The following is a 16,155-nucleotide window of genomic DNA, read 5'->3' as shown; positions in this document are numbered from 1 at the left end:
ATTTGTTTATTTAATATAAAATCGCAGCATTTTGCGTCATATAATCGCGTAGGCTTGACATCGCGATTGCGATTGCGATATGATTAATCGTGCAGCACTACTAAGAAATATAATATGTTTGAAATGTTCGGCTTCTAAGCTATTTTATTGATAAATCACAGAACAGTGTTGAGAATGCACTTCTGCATTACTGAATGTTTCTGTGCACGCGATCTGCACGTGAAGTGCGAGCTTCTCTGTGTGTGTGTGTGTGTGTGTGTGTGTTACAATGCAGCATGCAGTAGAGAATGAAGATTAACTTACGTGTACAATAAGCTCTTTAAAACGTGCATTCTCCCGATCAGTTTTGAGCATCCAGATCGTATAATCAAACATATCTTGTGGACTGCTCTCTGAGTATGCATTTAGTTGTCATTTGAACTGTTTGGAAAAGTGGACTTAAAAGATTTCTTATCCTGTTGCGTCCTCTAGTCTAGTCTAGGCCATGACTAGCGACTAGTCGACGTCAAGCTTAAAGCATCATGGCAGAGCATTAAAGTCGACTAGTCTGTGCAACCCCTAGTACACAACCACCCTAAAATGATACAAATCCACCCACTCCTATTTTTTAATCGCCATAAAACCTCAACAGTCTCATAGAACAAGCCGGTTTAATTTTCGGACAATGTGACGTCACATCGCTATAGGCTCTGCCCGCGACTGCTGACGGATTCTGCCGTATTAGCACAGTTTCCACCCTGAGTGAGCTGTACACATTCTGCCATTTTCTCCACACCCGAACAGCTGTAGCGACAAGTATGTCTTGTAAGCAATTCAGGTGTTTTGTTGTTGGACGTAAGAGTGAACATAACAGTCTTAATGTACTCCAGACATCACAACTGCTGAAGAGGCAGTGGATACATGAGGGAATCACTTCAAGCTGTTGTATCTGTCTTCTAACCTTCATTATAGTAAACTGCGTTAGGCAATGGTATTTCATAAATGAAATCTGTTTACAGAAGTTACAACTATAATTAAAATAATACCTCTTTTATCTCCATGCAGCATATATTTTCTTGTTCGGTATTGGTAGGCATCATGTCACATTTGCCACTTGAGCACCTGTACAACAAATAGGCCTAATAAGTGAACATGAGGCAACATGTTCAACATGTTTGTGTGTGTACAGTGTTGCTTCATTATAGCGCATGGCGAATGTTGTAACAGTATTTGTGTCTGTTGCTCATCCATCATTGTAAAATGGCTGAAAAAACTCTCTGGTTGATTCTCAAAGAGAGTCTTTCCTTTATCAGTGTCTGACTCCGGTTCATATATATAGGGCTAAACTTATATGTAACTACTTTTCTAAGTGATTGAAATTATGATTTTTGCATGATGGATGATAAAAATAATAATAATTCCCTTAGACTTACATTCTTTTGACTTTGGCGAGAAAGTGGCCATCTAGCAACCACTCAGAATACCTTAGCAAGCACATATCTTGGCAACCACCCACAACACATCCTAGCATCAGAATCTTAGTTAGTTCTGGTTTTAAGATGAATCATACATTATGCTTTCCTTGAGATTGACAATTTAGGAGCATCAGCGCTGTTGTTCTTTCCACGGTGTTCGGTTCATCTTTAAAGATGAGGGCCATTGTCAGACACTTGTGCTCTCTGCTGTGTTCTATTTTAGATCTCAAATATTTCCTACAGCCAGTGTAGCACCATCCGTTGGCCTGTTCTCTCTCATGTACTGTAGTTTCAGCCAAGATTCCCCTCTGTCTGTCTGTTCTCGAAGCTTTTTGATATACACCACAATCTGTAAAATTCATAGGTCTTTGGCTCACTGCTCATTGGCAGTTTGAATTCGGGATGGGCATTTTGAGGAATTTTGTGGTTGAGTACCTTAACCCCTTCATTTCAGTAGCTGATAACAATTTCATTGAAATTCCATAGTTCTTGAAACCACTAATATGGCTAATATTGGCTATTGATTTTTTTTATTTAGGAGAAAAATATGTGAATAATATTATTATATTCATAAAAAGTCCAAAGTTTAGGTTCGTTCTGTGATTTAAACTAGTTTAAATCCAGATGAAACAGCGCTGACAAACAGGTGAAACACTGTGCGCAAGAAACTATCACAGTGGGTTGCAGGAAGGCAGACGAAAAAGAAGATAATTTCCAAATACAAAGTTTTAATTACAATCCAGAAGACAGGCAAACAGGTTGAGCAACACACACTTACACATAACGGTGATCAGACAGAGAATGATTGTGAGGGACCAACTTGCAAACACAAATGAGGATGATTAATAGAACACAGCTGACACATTAACTAATGACGAAGAGTGGGAAAACTGAACAAAGGAACACATGGTGAACATGAAAACAAATTAAAAGTCCATGATAAAGAAACGAGGCTGAACATAAGGTGACAGATACAGTCAGAAGGTTTTTCAATCTACAAATCGCCATCATTTATCATGGATTTATTGTAACACTAACTGCACCATGGTATTGTGGCAGAAATGTGGGATTTTCATATTGAATTTTATAATATTATTAATGTAGAGATGCATATTAGGAGTAAGGGAATATAATTACAGTATTTTTTGTGATTTAAGCTATAGCCTATCATTATATTTTTGTTCAAGTTGTATATTTAGCCTACTGTTTTTCATACAAATACCATAGAAACCATATAGTTGCATTTTACCATGGCAGCTATATGGTTGGTTTTAACTGTCGTGATCTAAATGTATGCTACTATGGAAGACCAATTATTAATTTTAATAAAACTCAAAACAGTAAGAATATTACAATTTTACCATATAAAAATGGTTGTTACCATTTTTTTTTTTTTTTGCAGATGTTACTGTTTTTGTTAATGAATATAAATTTACATCTGCATCCTAACTCAAGCTACTCCTACTGTCAACTCAAGCTACTGTCAAATGTGCATTTCTTAGAGACAGAACATGTTACGTTATTAATACTGTGATTAGTACTCTAGTGTTCATGCTGGCTCACAGCTCTATAAACAGAATGAAGCAGGTGCTTGACTGAGGTTGCCGGACACTGCGGGAACGTGTCTGTGACCAGGACCGGCTGCATTAGGATGATGAGTGGAGCTGGACTGTGTGGAGGAGCTTTAAAGCACAAATATTGACTTGTGTTGCTGGGCTGCAGGTTGAAGTAGACTTCAGCATCAGTATAAAGAGACCCGCTCACATCCTGCATGCTGAAAGAGACAAATTATAAACTAGACAGATTGTGTCCCTGAAAGAGAGACCATGCATTAAGGGGTATTTTACACAGTACACAATGAAGTAATGTTTGTTTGTCATGATCCTAAAGTTCTTTTAATCTAGAGGTTTATACATAAATACCTGAAGGTAAAAGATACATCATGCAGATGCGTTGGACACATCTTCAGTGATGAAACCTGGGGTCATTGGGTGTTTTGGGTCTTTCAACATCAGACACCCTCGCCCAGGTGACCCGGCCGGAGTTGATCAGAACCCAGCTTATTTCAAATTGTACAACTGTTGTTCAAAACTTTCTTGGTTTTGAAAAAAAATATTCTAATTGTCTAGCTGATTCATTGTTATTTTTATTTATTTTTTGTAGAAAATGCGGAGCCTGCTGAACTCAAACACCTCTTCGAGCAGAATTACTCGTACATCTACTATGTGTTCTTTGAAAATTTTGTCACCATCGAGGTTAACCTGAAACAGAAAGGTAAGACCTACAATGCTTTATTTTCTCGCTCACCCACTCTTTTAGTTTTGTCTTGTGAGATTTTTTTTTTTCTGACTGTTGTTTGATAGTTTAATGTTTTTCAAGGTTCGATTTGCATTGTTTTTCAACTGGCCTTCTCACTGTGTGCTCCCTGCAGACACACTGTGTCGGAATTCAGTGTTAATGAGCAAGTTTCCATGAAATGGCTTATGACGAAAATTAGCCAGCCCTCAGTTAGCCATGTCCGGTCACACGGGCTCATTATAGTGCACAGAGAGCACAGCCAGTGTCTCGGAACACTGCACAGTTGCTCATTGAGTATGCAGAGAGCTGTTCACTGCCTAGCTGGTTCAGATTGTTATCCTTGCAACAAGCAATTGTACAAGCGAAAGAAAACGAACATACGAGTTGACCTTAATGTGCCCCCATTACTTTGCTTGCAGAACCTGATTTCACCAAGTGCAACATGTTTCTGAATTAACATCTTTGTTGATCCTGCAACAACATTCTAATCAACCCAATCAATCAGATTTGAGGAACAATTTACAGTTTATGTCAAGTTTAGGCTTACAACCTGAGTTAGGCGCTTCTACATCAGTGTTAGTCACCTATCATTTCCCTCTTATTTTAGGTATAACTTATGAGTAGGGTTAGATTTAGGGGTAGGCATAAGGTTATGATTAAATTTTCGGGCAGGAATGTTGTTCCAGGATCAACAAAATATGTAGACCCAGAAATGCGTCTGCCTCGGCAAAATCAGGACGTGCTACTTTGCTTACTGACCCCACTTGCATTGCATTATGAATTAAATTCTGAGGCAATTAAGCGCCCTTGTTCATGCTTTTGTATAGAGTAGTCGAGTGAATTGTATTATCGAAAAAGAAAACAATTTTTTTTGTAAAAAAGGGGTTGGGGTTTAAAGGGGCTATATGTAAAATTCAGAAACCCGTGTTATCAGTAACACCAGTGGCCGTTAAGTGAACTGCAGCCAGAAACGTATTGCTCATGTTCGCACTCATGCCCACGCAACGTACAAGAGACTCAACGTGATCCAAGGCCCCTGTATACACACGCCGAAGTACTTTTTTGTTGTTCGCTTAGAAGTAAAAAGAAGTTGGAACGCCATCCACCCTTCTAACAGGACGTTTAGATGAATATGTAAAGATGTGCTGCACGGTTTCCTCTTAAAGGGATACTTCAGGATTTAGCATTAAGCTTTGGATTAGTAGAAAACCTGTAGTATTTTCGAATTACCATGCTTTCCACCCTCATATCCCCCTGAGACAAGAGATTTATGTATTTTTTGTCTGGAAAAAATCCTCCGATGATGCAAAAATCGTCATTTTGCGTCATCGGAGGATTTTCTGGCCAGAGGCTAAAAACTACAGCCAGTAGATGGCGTTGTTCCGCATGTTTTCAGCCCGCCCAGAGGGGGAGGGATCTCACTCACAGAATGTACACAGTGTCAGCCGTCTTTCTTTGGAAGCTAAGCTAGCAGGCTCTTGTTCTGTGGAGAAAGCTGAATAGTAGGAGAAAGCTGAGTAAGTAGGGGTTACCATCCTCCTTTTCCCGGACTTGTCCGGCGGGCGAGATCGTTCAAAATGTCCGGGATTCAGCTTTTGCGTTCTGCGGTCGCCATTCATTGTTTACATGCACACCTTTTGCTACAATCTAACTGAATTCATTCCGATTGGTGAATCTGAATGTAGTGTTTACATGAACGCTAAACAAGTGATCGGTTGATGTGCGTTTTACCATTGCTAAGAAAATTCCCGCTCCTCCGTGAGAGACGCGAGACCCGGCGCGTCTCAGTAATGACGCCACCGGCCTCGCGTCGTTCTCCCGCGGCCGTCAGCCTCGTCCTGCTCGCCACAGTAAACATGATGAATGAATGGCGACTGTAGAACGCAAAAGCCGAATCCCGGACATTTTGGGTCTCTAAATCCCAGGCAAACTCATCACTTAGGCTAGCCTTGTTATTTTCAACTGCGCACTCTTACCGGTAGGCGTGGCCTCCTAAGGCAGCGAAGCAAGTGCATTCTGGGAGTTGTTGTCTTTCATCCATATAAGCCAAAATACATTTTCTGGCTTTTCTTAGTCTAGAAAGCTCCAAATTCAAAAATGTCTTCACATTTCTTCTACTTAAATGACTTATTTTAAATACACATTCATCTTCACAGAGGTGAAGTATCCCTTTAATAACAAAAGCAGACAACAACAATGACAGCGGTGAGAAAACAACAGTTAAGAAAGCATCTGATCATATCGATGTGGATATGTTTACACAAACTCTGCAATTCAGCGGCATTATGTTGACTGATGCAGTAATTAAAATAACACTGTTAGGATAGTTTGATTATAAAGTATATTTGAGACTGTAGACTATATAATCTGGCTATGTGAGACTATAGTTTGAATTAGTCTCTTTTCTTTGCATGACACATTAACATTATAGTACAGAATAGCTCTTTCGGTATTATCCTGAACATTGTATAAGCATTCATTTCATGTGTCATAGAGCAGTAGAGGTTCTCGGGAGCATCCGTAAACATCACATACTTTACATTTTCCTGGCAAAAATGACCCAAGTTCCTCACATAGAAATCAGTCTACAGTTTGGGGAAGGTCTAGTTTATTTTTTTTAAGTTTCGTTACAAGCGGTTCTCACATTGGCAATAAAAAAGCGATTAAAACATGTAATTCTTACATATAGCCCCTTTAAGTGGACAAAATGATTGAAGAAGTCCGGCATGAATTACCATAGAAATGTTTGTCTTTTTACCCGGAACATTGAGTTATTACATTTTGATTAGAAATTACAAGGTCAACAAAACTTTTTGAAAATGAAACATGTGCATGGATGAATCATTCACAATAAGATCTAGGACATGCATTTAGAAAATAGAATTTCCATTTAATGCGATGTGATTAAATTATAAAATCTTGACAAAAAATTGTTTAGGGCATTGCTCGCTCTCTATCCAGATTTACTTTTCTTAATACTTGTACATCTTTCATTAAAATTGATTAAAAAGATTGCTTTGAGCTGGTCTTGATATGCCACATGTTGAGTGCCCATGTTTCCATAGCAGATAGGTAATCCTTGTTTGTTGAGCTATTAATATCAGCCTTGTGGGTTTCTGTGATCCCTTGGTGACTTTCAACATGTTCTGTGTTTGTTTGCTCTTTCCTGTAGGTCACAAATCGCAACGGGAGGAGCTTGATTCTATTCTTTTTATATTTGAGGTAAGAAATGTAGATAAGCATTTAATGGCTATATAAACACATTAGCTCAACCTCATCAGGTTTGGTTTCATTGTGTCAGCTCTTATTCAAATACTCTTATCTGGTCCAAGATGTCCACATTGTTATATGTATGATCCACTAAGTATTTGCTGAAACATTGTCATCAGTAATGAAATCATTGATAAGAGCGTGATTGACGTGCGGCTGACAGATAACCGATTCGCCTCACAAACAGAAAACAGGTGTTCTTTGCCGCACCCAAAAGCACTACTAATGAGTCACGCTTTAGCTTTTGTTCACCTGGTATGCCCCTATGGGCTGTTTGTAATGGTGAAGGCTGGAAACACTTTAAATGTACCATCATGATGAGACAGGCATGATGTCTGTGTGAAGGAGAGCTATTTCAACATTCCAACCTGTTTTAATGTCGCAAGGAAGCCCGGTAATGCGTGCTTGCACAAATCTGTTTTGAAATGTAAATATGTGCTGCACTCATATTTTAATCTCTTGAGATATTTAATGAGATGTTTAAGTACATGTAAACAAATTTATATAATGTACATGTCTGCAGTCAAATCCATGTGCTTATCTTGCAGAAAATCCTACAGCTGTTACCAGAGCGAATACAAGGAAGATGGCAGTTCCACAGCATAGGTGAACATTTCTACTTATTCTAATATGCTTATTTGGTGCTCAAGAAACATTTCTTATTATTATCAATTTTGTGGAACTTTTTTTTCTAGTGATGAATAAAAAGTCTGAAAGATCAGTATTTATTTGAAATGGAAGTCCTTTGTAACATTATAAATGTTTTTACTTTCACTTTTGATTAATTTAATGCATCCTTCCTTGCTGAAGTAAATTAATTTATTATTATATAAAAAATAATTTGTTAAAAAAAAGTCTTATTTTGAGATTACGATTATTAGTGATGTCTCGTGAGGAAATTTTCACACAATAAACTTGGGAGATATTGTATATAATTTGCGAGCATCAGGGAGCAGCCATCTATATGCATGGTATTGAAATTGCTTTTGAATGTGCGCTTGCTTTGCACTTCGAATTCACGATCACATGTACATGTGTATAGGGTGAGGCTGTGCTGACCCCACATTTTAAATAATGATGGTCAGGATGCCCACCAAAGCCTGTGCCATCGTCCTGTCAGTCATCTCTCCTTACTCTTGTCACATGATTAGTTAAATCTGACTCCAGCTTCACTGTGCTTCAACTCTGCAACACAGTGTGGGCGATGCCACGAAGGGCAAATAATGTAATCGGTGTACGAAAGAACACAGTGTAACAGTTTTAACACAGTTTTCAGCAAGCCTAATTACCATGGAAGAGATGTAATGTATCTTGTGATGCTTTGCGCCTGATTTTAGTGGCTTAACATCTTGTATTGGCCGGTGGTCTCTCCTTTTCCTCTGCTTTGAAGTCTTTTAGCAGTAGGATACACAGACCACCAAGATAAACACAGAGAATGCCAAGGATCTGGGGCCCAGAAACACCCAGATCTGACCGAGAACTCTGACATTACAGTCCTTCATCACTGACTTAATGAGATAAACAATACTTAGACTGGCTTTGACATGAAGGATAAATAATTTTCAGTTTTATTTTATTTTGCTCTCTTCTCAGTAAACCCTAATTACAAACATGTTTTCCAGAATTATCCAGTTAGCTCAGTAAGCCAGCTCATTTGAAAGTTATGAATTTGTTCCTCAGACTAAACAACTGTGTTGCTTCATAGGTCTCGTTCTCAAGAAACTGTTACACACTGGAAACTCCCTAAAGGTAATAAATCTCAATACATAGTTTACAATACTTTAACGGTATCTCAATAATCATTGAATGAGTGTTTATTGTTCATTTTTTAAGAATCTTAAAGAATCTGCCCTTTTTTTTATTACGACGTATTAAATATAGCCTCTGAAACAACTTTTTTTGTGCTGACACAACCAAGGCTTTGAGAGCAGCTAAAAATTGTAATCAATAATGTGATTGTATGTGTGATGCATAGATCCGGAGGGAAGGAGTGCGTCTGTTCCTTCTGTGGATGCAGGCTCTGCAGCACAATGCTCTGAGAGAGCAGCTCTGGATCTTCGCCTGTCTGATCCCAGGATTCCCTGCACCACAGTCCGAGCTGGGCCCACGAACCCTGGATAATCTGATCAGCCCTCCTCTTAACCTTCAGGAGAGTGAGTGTTTGTTCGCTTTCTCTCACACCTTCTGTCTCATGAAAACTGATAACCAAAATCTTTCACAGAGCTTTTTTACATTTTTAATTTTGTCTCTTAAGGTCATGTATAGTGATAGTCAAGGTTTCTCTTGCCAAAATAGTCATCATTTCATTTTCTTGAGCATTTTCCATCCTCTTTCCAACCTTTAGAATTAAAGTTATTGTAGTAAAGTTTTTTTATCTAATATTTATTTTATTTTATTTCATTTCAACTTGATTTCAATTAATGAAAATGATTTTCAATAGTTTTAATTTATTAATAACAACACTGGCTGATTGTTGGGATGTCATAGGGTGGTGCTTTCACACTGGCAGTTTACTTTGTAATGGGGCACAGTTCGCATGAAAAATTGGTAATGTGAAAGCTGTCATACGGACCCGGGAGTGCACCGGGCTACCGAACCCGAGACTAACCTGTTAGAGGTGGTTGCACTGGAACTGTAGTGTGATTTGCATGTATGTGGAAGAACTCGCACTTGGGTGCACACTTCAGTCAGTAAAGTGACCTGCGCATACATTTTAGCCGAAGATGACGTCACTAATTCAACAGCGCATACTAGGGGATGACAGTGGTGGTGATTTACCTTGGATACGAGCGAGAGTGAGAATGCAGTGTCATTGTGCAGAGTGCAATCAGAGCGGCAAATGAATGGCTCATAATCCGCGGTGTCCTCAAAAGAGTCAATTTGCAAGCAGCAGAAACCAGCTTCATGCGCCACATCTACATTAAACCCAAGAGTTGTTCATTCTGCTGAGCATAATAGCACCAAGTTAATAAAAAAACACTATATATTTGCCTGCATTCTGTTTTCTATCATGCACTGTGCACATTTATGATGATATAAGATGAATGCAAATGCAGATAGACTCAAGTAAGAGTGAAGCCAGACCAATGCTGCCAATTGCACTCGGACCGCAGGAAACGTGCCCCATAACCACAACTACTTCTGAATGACCTGTTCTGTAGCTCGTTTTCAATAAATGTTTTTTGTGGACTGTGCGGGGAGCTTTTTGAGTTTCTCTGCATAGTAAATTAAACTCACATCTGATGTTATATCCCCTTTAAAACATATATTTTTGTCCATTGCTGCAGCTCAAGTGACTCCAGAGGAGATCAGCCCGCTGGTGCCTCCTCAGTCAGGTGATAAATCCCAGGAGGATCTCACTGGCTACTTCCTGGAGGCTCTGCTAAAATACATGGTAAACCAGGTACTCCCCTCTTGCTACTAACACTGCTGATGCTAACACGGCTGGGGCAGACCCAACGCTAAAGCTGTGGAAACCAAACTTACATGCCACTGACCCCAGATCTGCATGCAGTTGATGCCAGAAACCCTTGCTGCAGTGGTGTGTTTCCCTGGCACTACAACGGCTGCTCTGCTTCACACCCTCCCCAACTTAAACAACTGCACCACGCACTGCCTGCCTCCACCAACCCCACTGTCCTCCACAAAACACAAACAGGCTGTTCTGTCCCAGCTGCTGTGTATGTGCTCAGCTTGCCATGTGTGTTCTGTGCCCCTACAGGCCAAAAGCCTGGAGTGGAAGTGCAAGGAGAACCATGAGAAGGGGTTCGCCTTCCTGTTCGCCAATTTCAAAAAGTATTACCTGCCCCATATCTTCCCCAACTTCTCCAAGGAGACCAGTTTGTACAATCCTATTCTGGGTAAGAGTTAATGAAAATCCTTCATGACAAAGTAAACACAATTTTTTTTTTCTCATTGTTTTTGATGAGCTATTTTTGCTGTGACAAAGTTAGTTTTAATTGCTCAGGATGATAAGATGTCTAATTTGGATTTGTGTCCTGTTTTATAATAGAGGTTCCACCCATGAGACCAAAGCCTTACTACATAGTTGTTAAAAGAGACCCAGAGACCAATGAAGCCCTGTACTGCACTAAAGAGAACTTCCTCAATGCCAGAGTCATATTTATTCGCTGGCTGGTCTCCTTCTGGCTGGAGCCACGGTCAAACACAGGAACAAACATCCCTGGCATGGAAGGAGAAATCGTGCCAAAGAATATCCAGGTAGCAACACAGATCTTCACATGTATGATGTAATGGTTATGGTTGCAAAGCACTATTAGGGTTGGTCTGACTTGGCTTTTAAAGTGATATTTCCCTCAGAAATGAATATTCTGTCATCAGTTACTCGCTTTTGTGTTCAAACCCATAAAATTTGGTTAAACTTCGAAACACAAATAAAGATATTTTTAATAAAAACAGAGAGGTTTATGCCCCTCCATTGAAAGTCCAGGTAACCAAAATTTTGAAGATCATAAAAAGGTCACAAAGGCGTCGTAAAATTAATCCATATGAATTGAGTGGTTAACTCCAAGCCTTGTGAAAAGAGATGTTATTGCTTTATACGATGAACAGATTTAACGTAGGCTTTTATTTACATCTAGCCATTGATCAACACACACATACATGCATACATAAATAGAGCACATCACATAGAGTAAACATGGAAACTCAAACATGCAAACCAACGAGGTTCGTTCTAGCATGTGACGCACGCATGAAACAGCTTCCATTGTTTGACGAATGTGATGCTTGTGTTTTTATATGTGAATAAAAGCCTAAATTAAACCTGTTCATTACATAAAACGATCATGTCTTTTCACAAGACTTGGATTAAACCTTTTGATTCATGTGGATTAATTTTACAACACCTTTTTTGACATTTTTTGATCTTAAAAGGTTTGATTACCTGGACTTTCAGTGGTGTTTTCAAATGGGTGAACTAAGGTTTGGATTAGTAACCAAAATGCTGCACATTTAACTCCAGGTTGCTCCTGAGGTTGTCTCAGCACCATTGAACAAGCAGTAAACGTGCATTTTTGCAATGCTGCTGCTGTTTCAGAGAGCAGCGGTGGGCCTGGCTGCCCGAGGGGAGGATGGCGGCCTGAGACCAGATGGCCTGGATGGGGGTGGGGTTGGCGAGCCGGAGCAATCGCACTCAAACACCAGCACCCTGACAGAGAGAGAGCCCAGCTCCTCTAGCCTTTGCAGCATGGACGAAGAGCACCTCACCGACATCGAGGTGGTGCGCCGGGTCCTGTGCTCCTCTAGAACCAATGTCAACTTTATCACTGAGATCTTTCGACAGGTAATCCTCCCACGTAGAACAAAAGCGCTTCACTAAATCTAAATATCAGTGACAGAGGAAGAAGTCTGGATCATTTTGAAGAAGTGGTTATGAGAGGTTGATTGTTCTTTTCAGGGACTTCTGTGTCCTAGTGATAGACATGTTTACAAAGAGGAACATGAATGGGATTTGTACAGCCCATAGTTTGAGGATCTCAAAAACCCTGTTTAAAATGGTGCACTTAATGTTTACTTCTGGTCTTGGGGACTGGCAATGACTGTCAAGTTTGCACACATGAAGTGGAAAGATGGCCAGCTAATGAATCTCATATTTTTAGTCACTGATTCCTCTAATTATATACTATACACTGATTCTGTCTGTGATTATAAGTGAGTGTATTATATTCTGCAGGCGTTTCTATTGCCCATGTGTGAGTCTGCAGCCATGCGTAAGGTGGTGCGGGTGTATCAAGAGTGGATCTCTCTGCAGGATAAGCCTGTGTTTATGAGAGAGCCAGAGGAAGACCGATTCACAGGCCAGCTGGACTCTGCCCACGAGCAGAGAACTGATAAAGAGGAGGAGGTAGGTGTCTCTGAACTGAAGTTTATATCAGAGGAATGCTAAGACGGTTATTAGACGCTGAGTCAGCCTGCACAGCTTGGTCCCTAGTTTCTTTGTACCAGATATATTATGTGGTGGTATTGGCTAATATACACTTTTTCGTCAGTCTGGCAAGGTTGCTGCAAGGAGCTTATATCAGGGTTATTTTTTCCAATTCATGTGTTTACTTTTTCTAAGCCAAGTTTCTAAAGTTTTAAATAGTCACACTTTTCTATATTATATTATATTATATTATATTATATTATATTATATTATATTATATTATATTATATTATATTATATTATATTATATTATATTATATTATATTATATTATATTATATTATATTATATTATATTATATTATATTATATTGTATTATATTGTATTGTATTATATTGTATTGTATTATATTATATTATAACATATTATAAAATATTATAACATATTATAATGCCAATAGAGTTTTTAGTTATATATACACCCACATTATATTATATTAATATAAATATAATATCATTTGAATATAATTAATATTATATTATTATAAATATAATTATATTTGTTATTGTATTTATATTTTTATATTTGTTAAATATATAAACAGGCAAAACAGCATACATATTTAATATTGAACATCCAAATGGTTGTCAAGCATAACAAAAATATATAGCTATAGTACTGCTCTGTTATTGTTCACCAATCAATCGTTATCTTGTTTGTGCAGGATATTGGGCTCACAGTGTCTGTTCACAATCAAAACCCTAATTGGTGCAGGAGTTCTGGAAATAAATCCTCTGATTCTGAGGTTTTGGAGTACAACGTCCATGCTGGTGTCCAGGCCACACTACAGGTGAGCCCAGGTGTTGGTGTACAGCTAACTAATGGTTCAAGATCCAGAGTTGTAACTGAAAGGCTGTGGGTTCAAACCTTGCAAAGATCACTTATGCAAAACAGGCGTTTGCCATCTAATCTCATTTCTCCCACAATCTCTTTCTCCTTGCAGGTTTTCATCACCAACTCCTCTAACGTCTTCCTTCTAGAGGCAGCCAATGAGCTGAAGTCACTTCTGGAGGAGCATGTTGACATGTGCAAGCGTGTGCTCAACATATACCGCAGTCTGGTTATGCATGAAACCATGAACCAGAAGACCTGGTATGTCCATGCACATCACACTTCATTACTCTGGTCTCAGGTGTCTGCTTGAAAGAAATCTGCTCAAGCTCTTGTCCAGCTCATCATGAGTGTGTTTGTGTCCATCACAGGGAACAGGTCTTGCTGGTATTGCTAAGGGTAACTGAGTGTGTGATGAAGAGGCCTCCATCCATAATGCCTCATGGGAAGAAGAGTAACACTTTATCAGGCCGTTTGGCAGGGGCCATTTTTCAGGTACCACCCACCAACATACCACAACAGTCAGCTTTTTTTAGGCAAAAGCTGAGTCTTTGTGGTAAGCAGCCACAACTGTGAAAAAAGCCATGTTTTTGTTGAGTTGTGCTGGATGGCCCATAGGAAATTCTCATTGGTCCAAAATCACACACCACATACTACACATCATAAATGTTCTGACTGGCTGTGGTTTTGCTTTTTGCACAGTATTTCACTTTCAGTTGGACACAGACAGTAGAAATCTTTGAAGAATGATTTGTTTGTCCGTGTTAAGGCCCATTCATAGCAAGAACGATAAAGATATAGTTCTAAAAATTATTCTAAATATAAAAGAATAGGGAAGCCTGCACCACAACTATAACTGCACAGAAGAATGATATAGTTGGAATCACTTTCAGAACGATTTTATTTTTTTAAAACAGTGACAGCCAATCAGAATCCATCCTGCTTTAATAAGCTTGAGCATTTAAACTCAAATGCGACAAAACTGCAGCGCGTGTCCGCTGGTGTGGACGCTAATATAGTTATCTTTATAGTTATTGTATTTGATGTGTGTGTCTTTTATTGTTAACTAAAACTATTAAAAATTTGTTTTTGAAATAAAGATAAAATAAAATATAATATACATATTACATGAAAAACTTAAAATAAGTTTAAATAGACATCTTACAATTACTAAAACTGAAATAAATATAAATTAAAGCTAAATATTAAAAAATATTAAAACTTCAAATTAAAATACTGAAATAACTGAAAAAGAAAAGCTAATTCAAAAAATGTATTTGGTATATAGTATAATATATATAAATAATACTAAAATTATTATTTCTAGTTCATCTGTTAAAGGGTCTGATGTAGTCCATACTGTGTGGTCTGTCTTCCTGTTCAGACTCTGATTGTGGCCTGGATCAAAGGGAATCTGAACGTGTACATCTCTCGGGAGCTGTGGGACGACCTGCTGTCTGTACTCTCCTCTCTCACCTGCTGGGAGGAGCTGGTCACAGAGTGGTCCCTCACCATGGAGACACTTACCAAGGTTCTAGCACGCAACCTTTACAGTCTGGACCTGAACGAGCTGCCCCTGGACAAACTCAGTGAGCAGAAGCAGAAGAAACACAAAGGCAAAGGTGAGTTTATATAAAAATTCAAGATCACATGAATACTTTTGTGCTTGCACATAGACTAAAGTAGTTGCATAACATCTCAAGCCTTTGAAACACACCAGCTTCACTATCATAAACGTATATAAATCATACATTTGTCCCACTACCTCTAGGTGGTGCCCACGAGGGCCAAAAAATCACAGTCGATCGGTCGTTCTCCAAAGGTTGGAGTCGAGACCCACCAGGCCAAGCTGTTGCCATGAGACAGCGCAGCGCTACCACTGCTGGCTCACCAGGCATCGAGAAGGCCAGAAGCATCGTCAGACAGAAGACTGTGGGTGAGTGTGTTTCAAACCCTTCCTGTCCTCTCTTCCTGTCAGATTAAATCTATGATGTTTAAAAGAAGAGAACAAGATTGTGTTAAATGATGTCCTTTCTTAAGGTGCGGTCACATTAGGGAAGTTTTGCGGGCAAAAAGGTCTGTTGTAAATGATGTAGAGATGTATGAAGCACAGCTCACACAGAAATCACTTTCTAACCAAGATGATTTCTGTTGATCAACGTGGCAAATTTGCTTGACCGTCTTGAATTGTTGCGAATCTTTAACACGCCATGTTTCTCTTAATAAGTTCACAGTCTAGATTTTCCAGAGCGTTGATGTTCATGTGTTTACCAGTCAGTGCTGATTTAAGATGCACTGATAGGCTCCTTTCTTTACCTCTTCTCTGTGATGCTCACTGCTTTCTGCCATCACTTTC

General features: G+C 39.0%; 1 protein-coding gene across 9 annotated transcripts in view; it reads left to right on the top strand.

The window, feature by feature from the left end:
* ralgapa1 (Ral GTPase activating protein catalytic subunit alpha 1) overlaps window positions 1-16,155 on the top strand; it is a 72,560-nt gene that overhangs the window by 4,094 nt on the left and 52,311 nt on the right. For all 9 annotated transcript variants that reach the window (XM_081348028.1, XM_081348034.1, XM_081348031.1 and 6 more), the window contains exons 2-16: window positions 3,618-3,728; window positions 6,925-6,974; window positions 7,571-7,628; window positions 8,728-8,771; window positions 8,998-9,175; window positions 10,310-10,416; window positions 10,744-10,882; window positions 11,035-11,243; window positions 12,082-12,327; window positions 12,718-12,888; window positions 13,633-13,758; window positions 13,912-14,060; window positions 14,171-14,294; window positions 15,184-15,421; window positions 15,571-15,735. In XM_081348028.1, coding sequence (XP_081204154.1) covers window positions 3,618-3,728; window positions 6,925-6,974; window positions 7,571-7,628; window positions 8,728-8,771; window positions 8,998-9,175; window positions 10,310-10,416; window positions 10,744-10,882; window positions 11,035-11,243; window positions 12,082-12,327; window positions 12,718-12,888; window positions 13,633-13,758; window positions 13,912-14,060; window positions 14,171-14,294; window positions 15,184-15,421; window positions 15,571-15,735 — 2,115 coding nt within the window. The remainder of the gene's footprint in view (window positions 1-3,617; window positions 3,729-6,924; window positions 6,975-7,570; window positions 7,629-8,727; window positions 8,772-8,997; window positions 9,176-10,309; window positions 10,417-10,743; window positions 10,883-11,034; window positions 11,244-12,081; window positions 12,328-12,717; window positions 12,889-13,632; window positions 13,759-13,911; window positions 14,061-14,170; window positions 14,295-15,183; window positions 15,422-15,570; window positions 15,736-16,155) is intronic.

The sequence above is a fragment of the Scardinius erythrophthalmus genome (assembly GCF_964197995.2).
Source record: "Scardinius erythrophthalmus genome assembly, chromosome: 19".
Classification (NCBI taxonomy): domain Eukaryota; kingdom Metazoa; phylum Chordata; class Actinopteri; order Cypriniformes; family Leuciscidae; genus Scardinius; species Scardinius erythrophthalmus.
The sequence above is the reverse complement of the archived record's forward strand: the minus strand, read 5'-3'. Positions and strand labels throughout refer to the sequence as shown.